Raw genomic sequence first — 21688 nt, 5'->3', positions numbered from 1 at the left:
ACAGAAGTAAGGATAGCAGTACTGCAACTCCCCTTACAATAATCTTGCAACCCCCCTACAAATTACAATACCATGAAATTTCAGATTTAAATAGCTGAAATCATGAAATTTATTATTTTTAAAATCCTATGACCATGAAATTGACCAAAATGGACTGTGAATTTGGTAGGGCCCTACCTATGAGATATACAGGGGAGGTGGATGGGGTCAGAAGACTGCACGATCGGGATCAGGGGGTGTTTGGTGGAGGGAGCTTATCATTGTCCCTGCCCCGTTAGGATTCCCAGAGCGGGCATGGATACTGGGGCCCTGTGCCAAGTCCAAGGGAAACACAGCCTGCATTTTTTCCCCTTCCACTTCCCCACTACAGCTACTCTGGCAGCTCCAAGTCCAGCCCAGCTGCATAAACCCAGCTTTAGAATGTTTGTGATTAGTTATTTTGGCACAGTGCCAAAACTTCCCTGACAAATTCAAGTGAGAGAGGGGTTAATTTCTCTCCCAGCAAAAGCTGATTTTAATTGGTGGTACAACTTGTGGCCAGTCAAGCCCTAAATGTAGGGGTTGCCAGCAGCTTGCCCTTAAGTATTTTCTGGCTTCATGCTGCATCATTCCATCTGAAAAGACTGGAGGCTTTGCCATAGCTTCAAATAACCTGGGTTGTTTTTTTTACTGAATTGAATAGGACATAGGATACCCCTCATTTCATAGTAAATTAAATTTTAGTCACTATTTTAAAAGTCATAGTGTACTGCAGAATTTAGTATTTAAAATGCATAATATAATAGAAGTTACAAGAGAGAAGCTGGAGGTTTTGGGTACTGAGCACCTACGGAAGATGTAAAATGCAATTTATTCTTGCACTGTTGGATGTTACTATCAACATTAAATATTGCACTACTGGTTATTTTAAAGTTGACATTATTTGGTTTCAAAATAGACACTCTCAGATGAATGGGGCAGTTCACACATCTCAGAGCTATTACTTCAGGTTGCCTCCAGACTTCGGAAAATATCATTGCATTAAGTCTTACACTTGATCTACATTTGGAAAGGTTTTCATTACAACTGTAAAGGCCAAAAGCAATTTTATAATTGAAAGTTAGAGGTGATCATCTGCAATTTCAACAGGCACCATATAACAGCATACAGAGTGCACTGATTTCATCAATGGAAGTTCACAAATGTCTCTATTCCCGGATAGTGAAGGGGGGAAAAAATAGAAAAAATGTGGTCTCTTTTTCAATTATTAGAGATTTACTAAACTATCTTAAAATGGCAGTAGAGAAAAAATTTGCCTTATAAAGTCTATTTTGCAAAATGGGTGATCATAACGGTCTGTTGGTAGTCCCAGGGCTAGCTTAGAGTCATAGCGTTTAAGGCCAGAAGAGACAACCAGATCATCTAATCTGACTTCCTATATATCACAGACCACTAAACACCACCCAGCCACTGCCACATCAAGCCCATGTACTATAACCCTGAGGAGAATTAATTAGTATGTGCCACAGGGAGAGGATAGGTGGGAGTGAGGTACACCAATGCCTGAGTCCTCTGCAATGTCAGGGAAATGATGAAATGAGATATACCCAGATGATCCTAGGAAGTGATCTGTACCCTATGTTGCAAAGGAAGGTGGGTGGGGGAAATCCAAGGTGACTGCCAATTCTTTCCTGACCCTGAATTTATAAGCAAGACCCACCTGCCAAGTAGCTGAGGACCAGCTCACTGCATCTATTGTCATCTCTCCAGCTGTGGCCATGTTTGATGCTCCAGAGAAAGGAGACAAAACCCAGAAAACATTGGGGGAATACTACAGATCAGAAACTTCCTGATAAGCAGCCTCCTGACTTTCTTGTACAAAAATACATTTATGAGTTTTCTGATCCCGTTTATACTTAGAAGCATCTTTTGGATAGGTTTTAGGACCCCCTTGTCTAATATGCTCAGGTCCACCCTTCCTAGTGATGCCAACCGTTCCAGATTGGCTGAAAGTCTCCCAGACTCGATCTCCTGGTGGCTACTGAAACCAATTGGGGTGATTTTAATAGGCCACTAAAAGTCCGGTCAGCAGTGCAGCAGGGCTAAGGCAGACTCCCTACCTGCCCTGGCTCTGCATGTCTCCCAGAAACAGCCAGCACATGCCTTTGGCTCGCAGCTGGTCTCTGCACATTGTTCCCACCTCAAACGCCGACTCCACAGCTCCCATTGTCCAGGAACCATAGCCAATGGGGGTGGTGCTTGCAGGCACAGGTAGCACACAAAACTGCCTGGCTGCCCCCGAGCCTAGGAGCCCAACATGCCAGTCGCTTCCGGGAACCGCCCAGCTGGAGCCCATACTCCTCACACCCCAAACCCCTGCCTAAGCCCACTCTCGCATCCCAACCCCCTTCCTGCACCCAAATTCCCTCCCAGAGCCCAAACCCCCTGCCTCAGCCCAGTGAAAGTGGGAGACAGCAAGCAATAGAGGCAGGGGGGGAAGCAGTGAGTGGAGGCGGGACCTCGGAGAAGGGACAGGGCAAGGGTGTTAGGGTTGCAAACTATCTAATCGCCCAAACCCTTCCATATTTGTGTGCACATTTGCCTGCTCCTTGCTGTTCATTTTCACTTTCAGTTCTGCTCTGGCTTCTGCTGTTAGTGGTACACACCATCTGTGGAGCTTATCGGAGGGCATGCATCAGACAAAAAATGAAACTAATATACCCAAATTGCTGTCAAATGCACAATGTACAGAAACTAAAATGTTTAACAGTACTATGCTCAGACTATGTTTGTCAGATGGGGAACATCCTTTCTGAATAGAGTAACTGGGCACTATACAATACAACAAAACAAGACATTCAGTGGAAAACAAGTAACCACTAATTAAAAAAAAAGTCAGTTTGAGATCTTTCAGGAGAAATTTGAGTAGTTTATTTTGCCCAATCAGAGCCCTTCAGCATAATGAGACATTCATATACACATATGAACATTTTTCTGAAACATTAATGTATAATACATTTTCCATTTAAAATACCAGCTGCACAGGTATTTTTTATTTACAAAAATATTCCATACTTAATTTTAACTGTTCTGTTATGATGACAGTTTAATTCAAGTACGAGTAAAATAACTCTACACAATCTAACATTTGTGTTTGTAACAGTACAATTTGCAGTTCATATGAAACTATATTTGTAGACAGATGGATTTGCAACCCTATCTAAAATGCATTTCCCAGTAATAACCCTCAAGACCTAGGGGGGCTCAGCAAGACTTAACTGAAAAATAAATTGCAATGAACAAAAAATCAAACCAAAATAAAATAAAACCACCATACACATGTACAAAGATATACATAAAGCAAGAACTGTACCACAAGCATGCGTACCCAAAAAGTGGGCAATATTAGAAAAATTTACTGATGTTTTCCATTTTTCCATTGTGCTGGTACAATGAAGCAGTAGCATGTTTCTTCTAGTTCTAACCACTGAACCATAATGGAGCTCAGGTCTGCAGTAACGTACTACTGTTTATTTACATTTTAAAAAGGGAATACTTAAAATATGTTCTCCCCTCTTGCCTTGCCTGTTGCTGAATATTATTGGTGCTTCATATAAGACTCCTTAAACTTAGTTTGTTTAAAACATGTAATGTCTATGAATCAGTCTTGACTGGTAATATATAACAAGTATTAATAAAAGGCATGCAACTGTCAAAAGAAATTACTACAGTTGCATAACAAAATTAAAATAGTTTTTGATGTGTTTTAAGTTGAAAAATTAAAAGTAATACTGACTTAGTCACATCTTGTATTTGATTATTTTCTGATTACATCTCTACCTTTAACTGCTATCTGGATCTCTAGGCCTGGAATTCATCAGTCTTTTCTGAAGTGTAAAACATTCCAGAAATACACTGCTATCTTGAAACACTATAACCAAATATAAAGTTTACAGTACATTTATACAAGACACATGATGATTAGAAATGGGCATAATTTAAACAGCTTTGCTTTTAAATGTAAGTTAAACTGTCAGAATGGAAATAGTTAAATCAGTTACTTCAGCTGATCCACATATATTTTTCACTTTAACTTCACCCCCTCACCCTCCCAACAGTTAATTTCTGTCTACAAAGTATTTGAAATTTCTGCAGTGACAGCAAAGTCATTAAAATCCACAGGAAAAGATTCACATAAGACTATATAGGAAACTGGTTAGAATGAGGAAAAAGTGCAATTGAGAAATTACTCTGAAAAGGAAGGCAATCATTGCACACAATTCCAACAACATACATCAACACAGCACTGCAATTGCAATCCAATTTCCACCCAGGTAAATCAAACCATGAATAGAATGATGAGGGCACTTCAGACACAGACAATATGCTTTTTAAAACATATTCTGAAAACAAGTAATATTGATCAGCAGGTACAAAACTGATGAAGAACCAAAATTAGTGAACTACAAAAGGAAAACTTTAATTGACAAAAATACATAAAACTCCCTTATATTTGGAAATTTATTAGAAAAGCTGAAAAAAATACCTGAAAATCTAGTTGTTTTATTTTATTTTGTTTATCTTAAAACAAAAAAATTATGGTAAACATCCAACAGCAATCTGCAGCTATTGAGAGGGGGTTTACAATTAGATTTTGTTTTTTGAAAGTACTACTTTCCCTTCCCTTTATTTTGGAATGTTCCAAAAGGGAGGTTATAGTAAGGATGATTCATTTCTGCAGAATATTTCTGAAGAAAAAAAATGGGCTTTTTTTTGTTTAGTAATTGTATCTCTATATGAGATATCAATGCATTTCTTATTATAAGCTTAAAACATAACTTTTTGTATGGATAATATACATACTTTTTAAGTACTTTGACTTAAATTTTAACACATTTTTTTAAATTAAAGGTAAAAGTGTACATATATAAAAATTTTTTTAAAACTAAAAGCATTTTATAACAGTATGTATAAATAAAACAGATTGCCACTGTATGATCTTGAAACCAATCTGAAAGTGTTGTAGTTATTTAAAAACCACAGATGCTGACACAGGGTAAGTGCCTTTATTAGACTCTATATTGTATATATTTATATACACAATGTTTGCTGATTAAAAAAAGCACACATTTTCTAAACTATATTCTAAACTGTAATTATCAGCTGTGAAGACTAGTCTGTTCTAAGCACTGTGTCTTGTATGAGAGTGTTTTTATACAAATAATGAATCAGAACTACAGAAATATGGAAAGTAAAATTGAGGAATAAAATACCAAGCTTTTAAAGTGCAGGAAATAATTTCAAGTTTAAAGTTCAGGTCAGATCAGTGCTATTTATTAAGCCAGGGAAAAAAATTCACTGCCAAAAAAAGTCACCTTTGGATATAGCTTTCTAATGTAATTGTCATGCAAGGAGTACCTCAAGCAAAACATAAGTATAAAAACAGACAAGGAATAGAGTTGTAAATTAGTGTAATACTTTCTAACTGATCATTTTCCAAAGAACAAATCTCTCTTGAGATGCGGGTGGTGTAACAGTTTCAGACTTATTTGGAATATGCTTATGTTTATACATAATAACATTCAGAACAAATTACAATTTTACAGGATTTCTAAACTCAAGCAATGCTTCTTCAATTTAAGATAATTAAATTAAATGTGACACACAACATTTAACACAAGTAGCAGCAGTTTCTTGCACTTCCATAAGAAAAAAAGAGAGAGAGAGAGAAGTGTAATAGCTCAGTTGTATTCTGATATTTTTCCAAACACAGAAAAAAAAGTTTCAAAGGACTGAAAAGCTAATCAACAGGATAAAAGGTGATGTTTCCCTTCTCCGTTTGAAATGTGGGTTCACGGTATAAAATTTGTCAAATAATAGGAAATAAAATGCCACGTAGCTTCTGCATAACAAACTTCCTTCCAAGGAAAAACACTGACAGGCAACATTTTAGATTGAAAAGCAATTAAAATTGGCTATGTAGTCCCTATAATTGACTAAAGAGCCATTGTGTGTTCATTTTGTAAGCAACGATCATTTCACTAATTTTTGAAACTAAGTTATATACTATGACCCATGAGAAACAGAAACAATGCTAAGGAAAATATGAGACTGTTCAGTGCCTAAGAAACAGACATCTTCCCTGTTCCAATATATGCTCTCTTATTCCTTCCTATCTTGCTTTGCTTGCTGATGGCTGTCCAATGCTTCTTTCTGGGAAGACTAAGCAAGACTTCCCTCTTAATCCGATGGGAGCTTCCATGGATATGACATCATGACTTGTTGATAAGCACTGCTAAGAATATCTCTCCCAAAGACTGATCAGAGTAGCTTCTTGAATAGATTCCTGTTGCCTGAAATGCAGTTCCATTGGGGAAAGTAACAGAACTAATTTGAATTTAAGGGTGAGGGAAAAATTAAACAACCACTTCAGAATTTCTTTTTAAATTGATCTCATGTAAGTTTATCTGGTTTTCTGCTGCTGGATTGCAAGCAAACACAAGATTAATGTATATTGAATACACAGTAGGCAAACTGACTGCAAAACTGAAATAGGTAACGTACAGAAGAGATTAAACAAATGTGTGGTCAAAATAGCTGGAGCTAATATAACCCTTATCTATAACTTCTTGTTAACATTTTCATGTCCATATCAGTAACTTCTTTCTTTTGTGCATCACTTTTTTTCCTAACAAAAATTTAAATATATAGTCAGACTTGTTATTGTGTGTGATATAACACAGAATGGCAGGATGTGTGGTACACCCTCAAGTACTGATAAACCAAAAGGCAGTCAGTGAATTCCATTAACAACTTCCTCACCCCCAAATAAAATTAAGTTATTTCACCAGTTTGTATAGAAAATTCTGAACACATTTTCTCAGACAAAACTTATAATTTTTTGAACTGTATTAAGAATCATTAACACTTCATATCTTGCATCTCTCAAATAATAAGTCAAGTTTACCGTAAGCTTATATACCCATAACAGCATTTTTCAATTAGATGTAAGCATAACAAATTTTGCCCTGGGAATTCCTGAAGAGGAGTGCATGACAAACGTGTAGAGCTACGGTGCTAGAAGGAGTTTATCTTAATGATTCAATATGGGAAACTTTTCAGAAAACTTCTCCACTGTTATTCTCTAACTATTCCCCCTTGCAAAACGCAATTAGTCACTATTTCCAATTAGAGATTAAAATAATGAAATCATGCAGTTTTTACAATGCAAACATTTTCTTCTCAGGGATTTGTCTTTCTTTCTTTCTAACTGTTCATCCCTACAGTTATGGCTTTGGTGCAGCAGTCATACACTAACCCAATATGCTGCTTTGATTTAGCACAATGCTTACTTTTTTTCCTGCCCAAATTTAAAAAGTGTGGTCCTCCATTTTGTGAAATACTGAGAACCTCTTTATTGTTCATTTTCAGTATCATTTCCATTTACTGGAAACATAGTTTTGCAGACTAACTCCAATCTTTAAGTAGGTCTTGAATGTTTGAAGCTACTAAGATACAGACTTGTACAGTAGCTCTACAAACAGGATTTAAGAAATAAACTAAAAGACTTATAGCTACTTAACATTAGATGCTTGCCCTTATCCTTGAAACAGCATCTTCACTGAGTTTAAAACTGTTTCAAACCTGAGTCCAAGGTTATTTGATTTGGTAATAAAGAACAAAAGGGGGATATAAGTTAGCTACAGTTTTTGCTTAGAACCATCTCAACAATTTTAATTAAATAGCTGTAAAAAGATATTCTGTTAAACATTTATAAAAATTCACAGGATGAATGAAACTGATAGCCAACACCAAAATTTTACAAACTGAACCAATAATTGGTTGGTTGGTTTTTTTGTGTGGGGGAGGAGGGGAGCGGGAAAGATTTAGCTGAATGAAAGAAGATACATAAAAGACACTGAAATATTCTTCTCACCACAATGGAGATGTTTTCACTTTTCACTTCGCACAGCCTTAACACAAATGAAAACTCTCAGCATGATACGTAATTCAGTCATATTATTCACTTGAGTTTTTTTTAATGCAAAAATGTTTTATCCTTTTGTTTTGCACTTGACAAAGTATGACGTGAATACAAGAATACTACATCAGGGGTCCAAGAAGAGACTATGAACAGGTCAACTTTATATACATTTTCAATATGGAACTTTCAGACTTCCAGCTTGTCTGATCAAAGAGATGGTAGCAAACAGAGTATAACTCTTCTTCAGTAGTAATGGAAGGGAGGGTAGGTGAAAGTCAGCTATTTATACTTCAATAAGACAAACAACTTTATTCCAGCTCTCGGACCCCTGATTTATTGCCTCTCCTCACAGGAGGGTGAAACACTGGCAGCAGTTACAACAACACAGAAACTTTTCGCATATGACATATTAACACAGGATTGATCCTGCATTGCCACTGCCCATCTTGCATCTTTTCCCCTTTGCCTCTCTTCTCCAAGTGTCCTGTGTCACCTCTGTTCCCAAGTGCTGAGTAAACCCACAGCTATGACAAACACTCAAGTTTTTGTGTGTGTCTGTTTTAAATATAATGCTCCTCAGTTAAAGCCATATGACTGAGGTAAAACTGTGTATGATTTGTGCTAGGAAACAACACTATCCAACAGACAGTGAATACTCCTCCAACTCCAATGGTCCTGCAGAAATTAATTAAAAGAAAAAAAGGACATTTTTCCCTCCTCAAGATAAAGTTAAATTGACCTATTTGGATGTAGGTTGTCAGAACTGGTACCACTTCTTATCTTTGTACTTCATCATCATCTAAAAATAAATGAAAAGGTAAAGATATAAATACAATTAACATTTCCATACAGTGCCATAGACATGCAGAGATACAATCACATAAAAGACAATCAGTTCTTTATTTTTCATTATCTCACAAAGTTTTTCACATTGTGATGAATTTCTTCAACAGTAATATCAGCAGATTCCATCACAAATCTGCTAAGCGTGAATCTGCTGCTGCCTTTCTGGCTCCTGATTGTGAGGGTGAAAGTTCAGTGGCAGGTAGCAGGACAGGAAGAGATCTGGAGGGCCTGCAATGAGCGTCTCTGTTCCTGGTGGCTGCTCTGAATGATCAAACTGGGATTTCTGCAATTGTTTGTAGAAACAATACAGTTGGTCTATCTGCATTTAAGTTCCTCAGGGCTTGTGTGCATAGTGTAAATAGAACATGTACATAATGTAAATAAAGTAGAGTAAAGATACCCAACTCCATGACATGAATTCCTTTAACAATGGAAACTAACCTGCAGTATCCACCATGACACATGCCAGATAGGCACAGTCCAGCTCTGTAAAAAATTCTTATATGGTGAGGCTGGTTACTTTAATGGCAGACATTGTCAGCTTAACCATCAGGGGAAAATGTGATGCTCCATAGGAAGACAAAGGAAGTGTTAAGTATTAATCATATTGATTCCTATTTCTTGCAGATCTTTTCTCTTTTTCAGTGAATATAAAGTTAATTGCACATCTCATACAACTCTGATATAGCACCATGTTGATGCACTAAAAGGACTCACCTCATGAGCATGTTTAGAGAAAGAATCAGCACTACTTAGCATAGCAGCTGTTCTTTCGTCCAATTCTCCTAGTTTCTGCCCTCTTTCGTCTAGTGCAATCCTGGCTCGTGCCAGTTCACCAATTACTCCAGATGCTGATCCTTTAACACCTTCAATACCACCAGGCCCTGGGATATGCTGAGCAAGACTTCTTGATGCCTTTCCAGATGCTGATTCTCCAACTACATATATTCAAGGAACAAGATACCCAAAACAGAAAAATAAGGCTTCCTATAAACTGATTAGTGGTAACATTAGACACTGTTTAACTCCAACTTCAAAGCAGAAAAAATTAGGAATTTAACTCAAAATTATCATCCATTTAAGCATTCTGTTTGACTAAAACAAAAAACAAATACTACTGTTTAAATAATATTATTACCCTCACATCATATGCTACTGTAAAATTAGTACTTTTTTCCATTAGTCAAAGGAGGGCCAAATTATTTTTTCACTTAGGACACCAAATACCTAATGGCAGACCTGATTAAAAATCATATTGATTATTTTGTGTGTGTCAGGTCATTTCATCAGAGAAAAAAAATTTTTTTTATAATAATCTGTTTAAGTCTTAGCTTAAGAAAACAAAATAATATCAAAATAAAAGATATCAAAAAGAAAAAAATTACTCGTAATTTCTGGAGCATTATTTTTTTAAATTTCCATTTCAATTTATTCTTACTGCGATCAGAATATGCACATTTCTGGTTGAAAGGGTTGTTGCAATATCTTGAGATTTTCTGATCAGATTTTATATTTCCATACAGAATGGTTCTCATTCCATTTAACAATATAGAATTATATTACTGACTGCTTAAAAAAAGAATGGCATCAATGAATTGTTTCATTTACATTACAACTGGAACCTGTAGTGAGGCCTATAGTTAAAAACTACCATTCTGAAGACATTTTAAGCTACTTCTATAACTTTGTCAAACTTTTAGGTTTCATGCAGAAATGTGGTTGTTTTAGGTGGTGGTGGTTTCTCCCTGCCCCCCAGAGTCACTGCTTCCTAGGATAAAGTTACCTGTTTTGTAAGTATGGTCTACATTCTTTGTTTTTAGATTTATAACTTTATATTTAGCCATATTAAAATGTGATCCAGATCTTTCTGTATTACTGGCCTGTGTGCTTCATTATTTACCACTTCCCTTCCATATTTGAGTAATCAGTACAATGGGTGGATGGTGCTCAGTGAATCAGGTATGAGGCCACATATGAATGGTGATGATTAATATAATTATGTATCAGCTGTTGTACTTATTGCACCATCCAACCCCTGCATAAATGAGGCAGAAGATTCACTGGAAAATAATATGTGATCTCGTACTTAAGGATTTCATTATATTGCATATAAATATGCGAGTTATGTTTGCAGAGGAAATCTTATTTCCCGATTTCTGAGTGCTTCTCTTTAAAACATTAATCTTCTTTTAATGAACAATTGTACAGAATATTTAAATACATTCTGCATGGTTCACCACTTTCCTCATGTGGAAATACTTTTCAGAATAAAAGAAATGAACTTACAGAGTTCTTCTCTGTCGAGTGACTGTGCACCACCTCCAAACAGGCCTTTAAAGAAGCCCCTGTTTGGGGCTTCTGGTGTTTCTACTGGAGTGAAGAGCTCACCCAACATTTCCTTTGTAATGAAAAAAAAATTATTGCTAGAAACAACATATTTCCTTTTTGAAGACTCTTATAAAAACATAAGACTACTGTAGTCCATTTTCACTTTAACCATCTACCTTCAGGGTTTGCAATTTCATAATGCAACGTATTCACACTAGGAGAGAACTTTGCAGCAGATATTCAGAAGAATTTTATCTTCTATGTTTGGCAATATGCCTGAATAGAAGTCAAGAACAGATCAGGAAACTCTTCAAAGTCATCTGCTATCTAATAGTTTGAGCTTGTAATACAAGAGTACTTGAAAATAAATATTTAAGAATAGCAATGTCTTCCCTCAACTAAAAATTGGGCAACACTAACTCTTTTCCTGCTGAAACTACATTTACCACATTTCTACATGTCCAGTTTATGTCCATACTTTATATGTAGTTCATGTTATCCTGCCTGATTTTTAAATATTGCTTAATTTCAAGACATCAAGTCATTTCCATCGCTTCTGATACACAAGTCTGTGGCTATCTAATATTTCATTGTGGCACCATGTTTTCATTATATAACGAGCTGCCTTTATGTTTTTTTCTGATTTCTAATATGCAAAACACACAAATTCAAGAACATGTAAGTCAGGTCCAATTAAAACAAACACTCAGCTCCTTTTCTTCTGACTTATAGCTGTGGCTGAAAAGCTGTCTTAGTTCTGGAATTTTTAAAATGAGATAACATTAGGATGGACAGCGACTGGATACTCATGGATTCACTTTTTAGAATTCTAGGGTGAAATCCTGGCCCCACTGAAGTTAATGACTTCACTAAGGCCAAGATTTCACCCCTATTGTGTTACTTGAAAACTCCTGCAAAATGTTATCCTTTCAGGGACATTTTTTCATTTGTTTCTCTGTTTCACCCAGATGGCTCATTAGCATGGAAAAGAACTAATCCAACAGTATGGGAGCAATAGTTCTCATGAACTTAACTCTAAAATAGATACATATGTAATAGTATAAGAAGATGTACAGTGCACACATTCCTGATGGTTGTCAGAGGATAGAATTCCTGTTTCTACAGTGATATTAAAATTTGCACTTCATGGCATAAAGATACATGAAAACACCCTTACCTTTGATTGAAGTTCTGAGATACTGGGTCCTCTCTAGATCCACACTCTTTGGTCCCATCCCTTTTGTGGGAAGCAGACATAATGGTGGAATTTTCAGGAACACTTGGTGCTCCTTAACTATTCTCCCATTGAAACTAGCAGTGAAACTTCCACTAAGTTCAATAGGAGCAAAGTCAGGACAATGCGGACTGCTTTTGAAAATCTTACCCAAGATGCTTACATGATATTCAAGGCAGCCAACACACATACACACACACACTGAAGTGTACACAGTATGCAACACACCCTGGTATTTAATGGTCAGTTCCATTTGTACCTAAATTATTCTTAGGAGAGTTATAAAGCCAGAACAGATGACTAAGTGGACTAAGAATCAGGCTTGTATGCTTACATGCTTCCAACTATGCACTGATGTTGAAGATTTTCCAAAAAAGGATAATGCCCTAATCCTACAACATGTTGCTTGTTGCACGTGCATCCTCCACAGTTCTAACATTGCGGGAATTCTTCCCCATCCGAAACTGGCACTTGTGGAGTCCCTTTATGCTGCTCTGGACCTTTTATTTGTCATATGGGGCCAAAAAAGAGATAAGAATCTCATGCTTCATCTCTGAAATTCCCGCAACATAATGCGTCAATCAAAATGCCTTGAGTATGTGCTCTCTGCTTCTGGCAGCATGCATCTTTGATTACTACCATTTTGACTGAAGTAATTTTGAAGTCCTGAACTGCAAGAATTATCAAGGAAGTTTAACATGGAACATGACTGACCAAAAAAAGGAAAAGACTGCCCCACAGATGTACACGAGATGTTTCAGCACCATTTGGCAGAAAGGGAACTGAAGCACCACAGATCATGATGTGTTATATATACTGTAAAGCCCTCCAGTGCACCATACCTTCTTTAGCAGGGGTTTTAATCTACCATGTGATTATCAAGAATTAAGATCTGGGACCTGTAGAAGATACCTACTTATGAAGAAACAACAGTATTAACACTCTAATCTTTACCTGTAGGTTTTCACAAGTTTCTTGACTGTATGTGATTCTCTGGATTTCTGTAGGTGAGACAAGATACAACGCCTGTCCATTGTTGGTGAAGCAGAATGTTCTGGCTATCCGCATGTTGGTAAGTGGCAGGTAATATACATCCAACAATGGCCTTAAACTTGGCAAACTTGAGAAGAGAATTAAAAGATAATTTAAGTTAAGGAAGACTACCTTTATTTTTATTGTTCAGTTTCTCAACTTATATTTACAAACTATAGTATACTCTTCTTCCTCTTATCCTTTGTAATCGCATTACTAACAGTACTGCAGTAGACTGGTCTCAAGCAAGCATAATTCAGTGGGGGCATGAAACCTCAGTGATAACAAACAACATGTAGTGAACGAGGTAGCTCCTTGATTTTAGACCTAAAAACCCACCCGGTAGTAGAAAAGTCTATCGCCTAAAATTTAAAGTAGGATTGAACAATTAATTTCTAGCACAAAATTTTACTGCCCTTTCATATTAGTACACACACACACACACTTTTAAACCTACACTATAAAATCAAGATAGATTACCTCTTCCAGAAGTGATCTGAGTTTCACTAGAAGATACTTTATTTCATTGTGTACTTTTTTTTAGAGCATCTATTCTATTCATAGGGAAATGGGCATGGAAAGTACTCAAGAAGAAAAAGATTTCTACCATTTTGGTGTGAACTAGTCTCCCCTTTTCCCTAATTTGGTTGCATTTTAAGAGGAAACAAAGCTTACCTACCTTGTACTTTTTTTTTTTTTTTAAATATATAACCTTGCAGGATTCTCACTTCTTGGCCGCACTAGAACAAGTTAGGCTGAACTCTCCAAAGGCAGCAATAGTGGGCTAGACCATAAACCATGCCCCGTACTGGTGATGACATACAATCTCTGGGCATACAATCATCCTTGGAACTCTTCAGTTAGCTTCTTATGTTATTGGGAAGCATTGCTTTCCTACACCCCCACCCCCTGAAATAAGTTAGCTAATCATAAATAAAATGACTGAAAAGATTAATTACTCAATGCAAACAAAGACAGACCACCATCTTAAAGTTCCCTTAGGAACTTCGGTGAGAGAGCAAAAGTCATGCAAGAGGTTATCTTCAGAACTGAAGAATTACATGCCAAGTAGTTTCCTCCTACTCTAAAAATACCAGCTGTGTAGGATTCTAACTCCTGGAGATTTAAAAAATGTAAAGGCAAAAATGAAACAAACAAGCAGCAAAGAAAAAGGGTAATAGCAACAAAATATACAAGAAGATTTTTTCTTCACATGAGGTATCTCTTCAAAATATCAAGCCTGATAGCCTGTAGAAAACAAAATTTCAAATGCATAGCCAACTAAAGGGACATCTCTTAAGAAACATATCAAGGAGATGGAGAGTTTCGGCTGCCCTGCTTCAGAAATAGGTTCTGCAGGAGAGAGACCAAAGCAGGATTCCTCCGTAGGGGCTGAATTCAAGCAGCATTGCTTTGTAAATATGTGGTGCAGGGACGAAGTGGCTGACCTGCATGTATCTGAAATAGAAATAACTGAAGACAGAGAGGAAGTTGCTCTAAGGTTGATTGAGCCAACACATTTTTCCAGCTTCAAGCTAGGTCAATCACAGCTATCTTAGTGATGGATATCAAACAAAGCAATATATTGGGTGGACTTCGTGTGAGGTATTTCGTCTGCTCCATTAGAATGGAAGGAACTTTTAATATTATGGACCTAGAGAAGGGCTTTGCCTGGGCATGTGAATATGAGAAAAATGTTGTCCTGCCAATAAGCTCAGTAAGGTGGAGCTCCATCACTACTTTGAAGATTACTCTGCAGCACCAACTTATCCTAGTAAAGGTTAGTTTAGGAGCATTAGTTACTAGAATCTGAAGTTCAGACACTCTGCAAGCTCAAGTCTCTGCTACAAGGAAAATAATCATTGAGTCTTTTAAAAGGCACATCATAATTTGTCAGGACAATATTAATGTTTCATGACACAGGAGGCATTTTAATTGGAAAGGGTACTAAAATATGTCAAGCCCTGAGCCCTTGCATGAACCTGATGATGAGGGGCTGTGGAAGCACTGATCTATCTTTGACCAATGCATGATAAGTCAAAGCAGCTACCCAACGAATTTAGATGGACCTAGACTTTAGGTTAGACTCAGACAGGTGAAGAAGGTTGTTCAAGCAGTTTCTGCACTACAGTGTGAAGAGGTGGCATTTGGAAATCCATTCCCTAAAGAGGATTATGCCTGGTCTGCTACCAGGCCACTGAGGCCGGAATATCATACTGTGTCATACTAATGGGATGTGAAAGGCCATGTGTTGCGTGCTTCAAGGTCCACTGCAGCTGCCTCACAAGGCCAAACATTTGTAGCATCATCCAAGATCACACTTGCTGGCTCTTGCATATCCTTTCCGCCAGACCAGCAGTCCCAGATCCTGCCCTGGGCTAAGAATGCTTTGAGAGTTAAACCATATCTGGCTGAATTCCAATATATTCCAACTGATTGCTAGAGACAAGTTGGGACACTGGGTAGTTCATAATCTGTGGTGAAAGAGACTGATCCTTTGAAACCCTCAGAGTGGTGTAATTGAACAGCCAATTGTTCAAGTAGGAAAACACATACACTGTCAGCCTGTGCAAACAGACTTCTATTACTGCTGAGCATTTTGTATAGCCAGGTGGCTTCAATGCTAGCCCAAAAGAGACAATACAAAATTGATAGCATTCATCAGATAAAAGGAACTGGAGATGCTCAATTCCTGACATGTATTCCTAGCTGCATGTAAGTGTCTACAGGTCAAGAGCACATTGCCAGACTTCTGCCTCTAAAAGAAAATGAAGGCTCCCTGGGTGACCATCTAAAACTTCTTTGATCAGTTATCAATTCAGGTCATCACCATTAACTTCAATTGCCAACACCTAGATGCCAGTGGATTCAACCTATGATGGAGTCCAGCTTTCAGGAAGATGCAGGACACTTTGGTGGTGAAGCTAGGCCACTGACCCTACAGGTAAATTGGTTCTCTTGGGCAGTGCCAACACTGAGTTTTCATTTCCATGATTACCAATCAAAACTGACTCTGGTTTATACTTTGAAGATTTTTCTTTCAAAGCACTCTGATTGGCCTTGTGCCAGATGAGGTACCTGAATGAGCAATTTGAGGTGTTCCCCATAACAGTGAGTGCATATGGTGACAACTGAAGATGCAGAACAGTCCTACATAGCATATTAAAATTCCCAAGGATACAGGACATTTGCTGAAGTAATGACATCTTTCTGATGCATCATCCCTTGAAACTGATGTGTCCTTCCTTCCTTCCTAAGAAACAAACTCCTCCCTGAAAGAACAAACAGCTATGGAAATGAATAGGAGTAGAATCCTTGGAAGAGACACTAAAGCAATAATTGTTGAAATTACAAAGCAAAACTAATGAGCAAGAGCACTGAAACACCAAGCAAAAGCCCCAAAGTACCAAGTCAGTGGTGTCAAAAGACCAGAGCACTCGACACTGAAATTAAAAGTTGGACCACAGAACCAAAAGTTTTGGCTCTTAAGAAGTTGGGAACTGGCATCTTAGTGGTTTTCCCAGCCCTGTAGTGGGAAAAGAGCTTCAGAAAAACTAACTGAACAATGAAAAATTGGACATGCCTGGAAAGCAAAGGGAACAAAGAGAAATGAGACAATACCACTAAAATGAGGCACAGTGGAAGAGTTGGAGTGGTGGTTGGAAGAGTGCAGCACCCAAGGGATGCTCCTTTGCTGATCGTTGTCAAGAATGAACAAAATTTAAGATCCCAAAGCAGTGGATAAACTGGTGTGTGCAATGACCAGTGACAGGGCTTATGATGGTATCTACTGCCACTGTCTTCGGGAACCAAAAAACATTAAGAGCTTTGGTAGTCTCACTTGTTTTTTTGCTCAGGGGCTAAGATCCTGGAGTAAAAATCCTGTACAGAAGAACCACAATTTTCTCTGTCAATACATCTAGTAGCTCATACTGCTTGGATCTTTGATATTTAAAAATTCACCTACTGCATTTAAGTCAGCAACCTAAAATATTAAAGAGTCTCATGCTCATAATTTAAAAAGAGGTTTAGTTTGAATAAGGGATTTGCTTAAAGAGGAAGTCCAAATTGGGTCAATTAGTTAGATTTAGAGCAGAGCTACATCAAAATGTCAGCAGCAGTCATCAGGTCAGCTGCACTGAGGTTCCCAACATTGATAACACTGGTGGAGCTGAACCAGTGTTAGTAACAATGAAACCTTTTTACAGAACTTTCCTAGCGTAGACAGTACTTTTTGGCCCTATGCTCTGTAGTACCATGTAGGACATTTGGTTTCTGCTCCCATTTGCTTATTCTCTGCGGATTAGCAAACACTGCAGACACTGCATTGATAGCATACTGAGCCCTGGGTGGAGGGAGTACCTGTAACCTCCTCAGTGACCTGTTTAGAATGATATTAACTAACTCGGAAAGGAGTGTCTCCAAATTCTGGCTGGACAGTTGGTGGCTGAGAGGTGAATCCTTGAATTGGTGAAGGAAAGATGGGCGTAAAATGGAGAGGGAAAAGTGACACATTCTTCAAATTTTGTCAAAGTGTGTCAAAATTGAGATTGGTAGAACAGCAGCAGATGTGGTAGTACTGTGCAGGTCAATATTGAGAAATAGAATTGGATTCCCAAAACTGAGACACAGAAATGTGGTCTGCAGTGAAATCAGTAATTCAAGTCTCAGCAGGAGTAGAGAGAAAATGACTGACATGCTACAGAGTTTGCTAAACTCCCTGCACAATGTAGTTCTCATGATTTAGTCTCCACATATTTATACTTGTACTGTTGTGTGGAAAACAACCTGAACCAAGAACAATTAAAAACTGTGAATCTAACTACAGAATAATTTTAAGCAGATCTCGGAAAACCCTGCTTCACAACAGATGGTCTCTAAGCTATCAGAACTTGGTGGTTTGCCATCCTCATTAAAAGAGCTATTTGTGCGTAGCCTCTTTCTACCCTGTTTATCTAAACTCCTAAACAGCTTGTCTAGAGAAGTAGGATGGAAGGTGTGTAAATTTCTGGACCTCTCACTGGCAGTGACTGATACCAGTAGGTCAAGAAGAAGAATTTACAAAAAGCTCAACTCTATTTTGATACCTGATACTGCCTGACATTTTAGTCAGACTTTACAAAAAAATAAAAAAACAAGACATTGACGCTTTGGAAGAGAGTCCTGAACTGCTTTACTGATGAGAAGCCACTTTTTAAAAAAAAAAACACGTTTGCCTATTTGAGAAATACTTTTCCAGAATGAAGGAGAATGATGCAGCTAATGCCATAGATAACCAGAAAAATACCTAAAAACTTGATCCATTTGTAAAGAGGAGAGTGCAGTAGACAGTGGAATTCCCTTCATTGGCTTACTCTTGCCTTTCACAAATTCAGATTTTCTCATCTCAAAATCTTGGCACAAATCTGTCTTTGCTTACATCTACACAAGTTCCCTCCTCTTTATGTTCTTAGCTCTCCATGTTTAATCTTTGCTCTCATTTTTGGACCTTCTTTCATGCTATTCCCTACTTTTGAAACTCCATCCTCTTGTTCAAAAGACTTCCCTGTACTCCGTCAAGTATGCATTTTCCATGAGGTCTTTGTATGATAACCCACTGTAGAATGGTTTCATTTAAAAATGTGCGCTACATATAGTCTGACTATTGTCTATGTTTAATTAGGATTTAAGCTGTTTGGGACAGGGACCACATGACAATTTACAGTAAGTTTACAGTACTGAGTACAATGTCCACGTTAAACAAACAACAGGTTGTCCTCAAAAGATAAAGGAAATTCTGTCACTTTCCTTTCAACTCAGGGCTGAAGACTTCAGATTGCACATGGTATGCCTATATTCCAGTATGTCTTGAAAGACCAGGAATGGAGAATGCGCTAAGTACTGGATCTGTACATTTACTGGTGAATCAACTGTTGTCACAGGTTGATGATGGAGTGGACTGAAGGCATACTCCATTCCATAAGGGGAAATGATAAATATCGTAGGCACTATGGTTGTTATCAACACCCCACAAAATAAGAATCAATGCAGATTTTAAACTCAGCTGTGAGCGGAAGTCTTGATCTATTTCTTGATGCCAGTTCTCAATAATGAGGATGTGCTCTCATTCTCTAGCACTGGGAATGGAGAGGTGTGAAATATATATGGACTTGTTCAATAAGAAACACTAAGCGTAGCCCACAGTAGCCTAGAAGGCTATTTTTAAGGGCAAATTTCCCATAAAATTCTAAACTATTTTCTAGGACTTTCAAGTTCAGACATGATTAAACTAAGTATGAAATGCCTGAAAACTTACAAATATATTTTTCTAAAAAGAGCAACTCCAAAATAACAAACTGCAAAATGTAAAACAAGAGGGGGGGAGTAAGGAAAACAAGGGGCTGCTAACATTTAATTTTTATATCATTATGATCATCAAATCATAATTCCCCCCTCAGGATTTTCAAGTTGTGAGATTAGTAATATTAAGAAAAGAACGTTGTAGTATGCCAAACAAACAGAACTGTGCTGCCAATTAATGGAAGCCGTAAAACTATACTAGATTTTTACCAACGTACATAGCCAAGCCATATGTAATTGGACCGTATATTTTATATGAGGTGTACTTCATTCAACTATAAAATTTTAGTGTCTTCCATGGGCCAGGCTACCAGTTTAGGAATATTTACCTCTGATGTCAGTGTGGGGTTTGCACAAAGAAGGAGGGTAGAATATGGTCAAGATGTCATAACTGAAGCTATTTATTATTTGTTGAAAACTTTAATGTCATGTTCAGTGTCACTTAGTGGACAAATATGCTCACCTTTAGGATCATCCCTATTTCTGCCCTTTTTTCCCCTCTTCCTTTTCCATCCTCCTATCACTGTTTGTCTCCATCATCCCCGTTTTCCTTATGTCCTCAGTTCTTCCCTCTGTATATCCTCCCAGTAACAACTCATAATTCCCACTACCTCTGGGCTTGCTTTCCCTTTACATCTCCTAAAATGATTAGCAATGAAATACAGCAATTATGCAGACATTTAAGTGCCATAATTAGGCTTCAGAGTTACCAGGAGTAGGGAAGTTCATACATCACAGAGCCATATTTTTAGGCTGTCTGCACACTGAGTGAGATAACACTGCATCATTTACTATTTTGAACAACTTCCTTGCAACTTTGAACTACACACTTCTTAAATGAAGGCTTAGATCAGGGGTGGCCAACCTGAGCCTGAGCAGGAGCAAGAATTTACCAATGTACATTGTCAAAGAGCCACAGTAATACATCAGCAGTCCCCATCAGCTCCCCCCTCCCGCCCACCCAGCTCCCAGCACTTCCCACACACTGGCAGCCTCACTGATCAGCGCCTCCCTCTCCATCCCCACACTTCCCAATCAGCTGTTTCGTGGTATGTAAGAGACTCTGGGGGGAAGGAGCAAGGGCATGGCAGGCTCAGGGGAGGGGGGTGGAGTGGGAGTAGGGCCTGTGGCTTAGCCAGGGGTTGAGCAGTGAGCACCCCCCAGCACATTGGAAAGCTGGCACCTGTAGCTCCAGCCCCAGAGTTGGTGCCTATACAAGGAGCCGCATATTAACTTCTGAAGAGCCGCATGTGGCTCCGGAGCCGCAGGTTGTCCACTCCTGCCTTAGATTCAACACAATCTGCATATTTCAAGTGAAACACAAATACATCAAGTGTGCTGGATCCAAGCCAGATGGTTGACAACCCTCTTTTATATACTAGATTTATATAAAATGATATGAATCAATACAAAATTTGTCCTTTTCATTATGTCCTAAAATACAGTAATGTTATATAATTTACTATCTATCTGAAACATCTTGTTTCCACACAAGTTTGAAGGATAATTTTTTCCATCTGTTTTAAATATTTCAAGTTAAATGACATATTTATGATCACTTTCTTTGACATTTTAATTATCCATCATTTTGGATGAATTTGTTAATTTAGAAATGGTTATATCTTGTGACTGGGAGAAGACTGGATGATAAGATTAACAGAATAAACTTCTCCTTAGTTTCAGAGTGGTAGCCGTGTTAGTCTGTATCAGCAAAAAGAACGAGAAGTACTTGTGGCACCTTAGAGACTAACAAATTTATTTGAGCATAAGCTTTCGTGGGCTAAAACCCACTTCATCAGATGCATGCAGTGGAAAATACAGTAGGAAGATACACACACACACACCATGAAAAAATGGGTGAGACTTCCCTGGTCACTCGATTACAGACCTAAAAGTCGCAATATTACAACAAAAAAACTTCAAAAACAGACTCCCAATGAGAGACT

The 21688-nt window shown here is 37.8% G+C and overlaps 1 protein-coding gene and 1 long non-coding RNA gene across 7 annotated transcripts in view; one reads left to right on the top strand and one right to left on the bottom strand.

Annotated features, from left to right (window-relative positions):
• The window catches only part of LOC142071577 (uncharacterized), a 54747-nt gene extending 44143 nt beyond the window's left edge, over window positions 1-10604 (top strand). The window contains exon 3 of the long non-coding RNA XR_012667692.1: window positions 10538-10604. This is a non-coding gene — a long non-coding RNA (uncharacterized LOC142071577). The remainder of the gene's footprint in view (window positions 1-10537) is intronic.
• The window catches only part of STXBP5 (syntaxin binding protein 5), a 179190-nt gene continuing 160389 nt past the window's right edge, over window positions 2888-21688 (bottom strand). For all 6 annotated transcript variants that reach the window (XM_048844300.2, XM_048844299.2, XM_048844302.2 and 3 more), the window contains 4 exons: window positions 13326-13491; window positions 11096-11207; window positions 9527-9747; window positions 2888-8762 (listed from right to left, as the gene is read on the bottom strand). In XM_048844300.2, the coding sequence (XP_048700257.1) occupies window positions 8721-8762; window positions 9527-9747; window positions 11096-11207; window positions 13326-13491 (541 nt within the window). In that variant the 3' untranslated portion in view covers window positions 2888-8720. The remainder of the gene's footprint in view (window positions 8763-9526; window positions 9748-11095; window positions 11208-13325; window positions 13492-21688) is intronic.

This window comes from Caretta caretta, chromosome 3 (genome assembly GCF_965140235.1).
Source record: "Caretta caretta isolate rCarCar2 chromosome 3, rCarCar1.hap1, whole genome shotgun sequence".
Taxonomy (NCBI): Eukaryota; Metazoa; Chordata; order Testudines; family Cheloniidae; genus Caretta; species Caretta caretta.
Note: the sequence above shows the minus strand (reverse complement) of the source record. Positions and strands in the feature narration are given on the sequence as shown.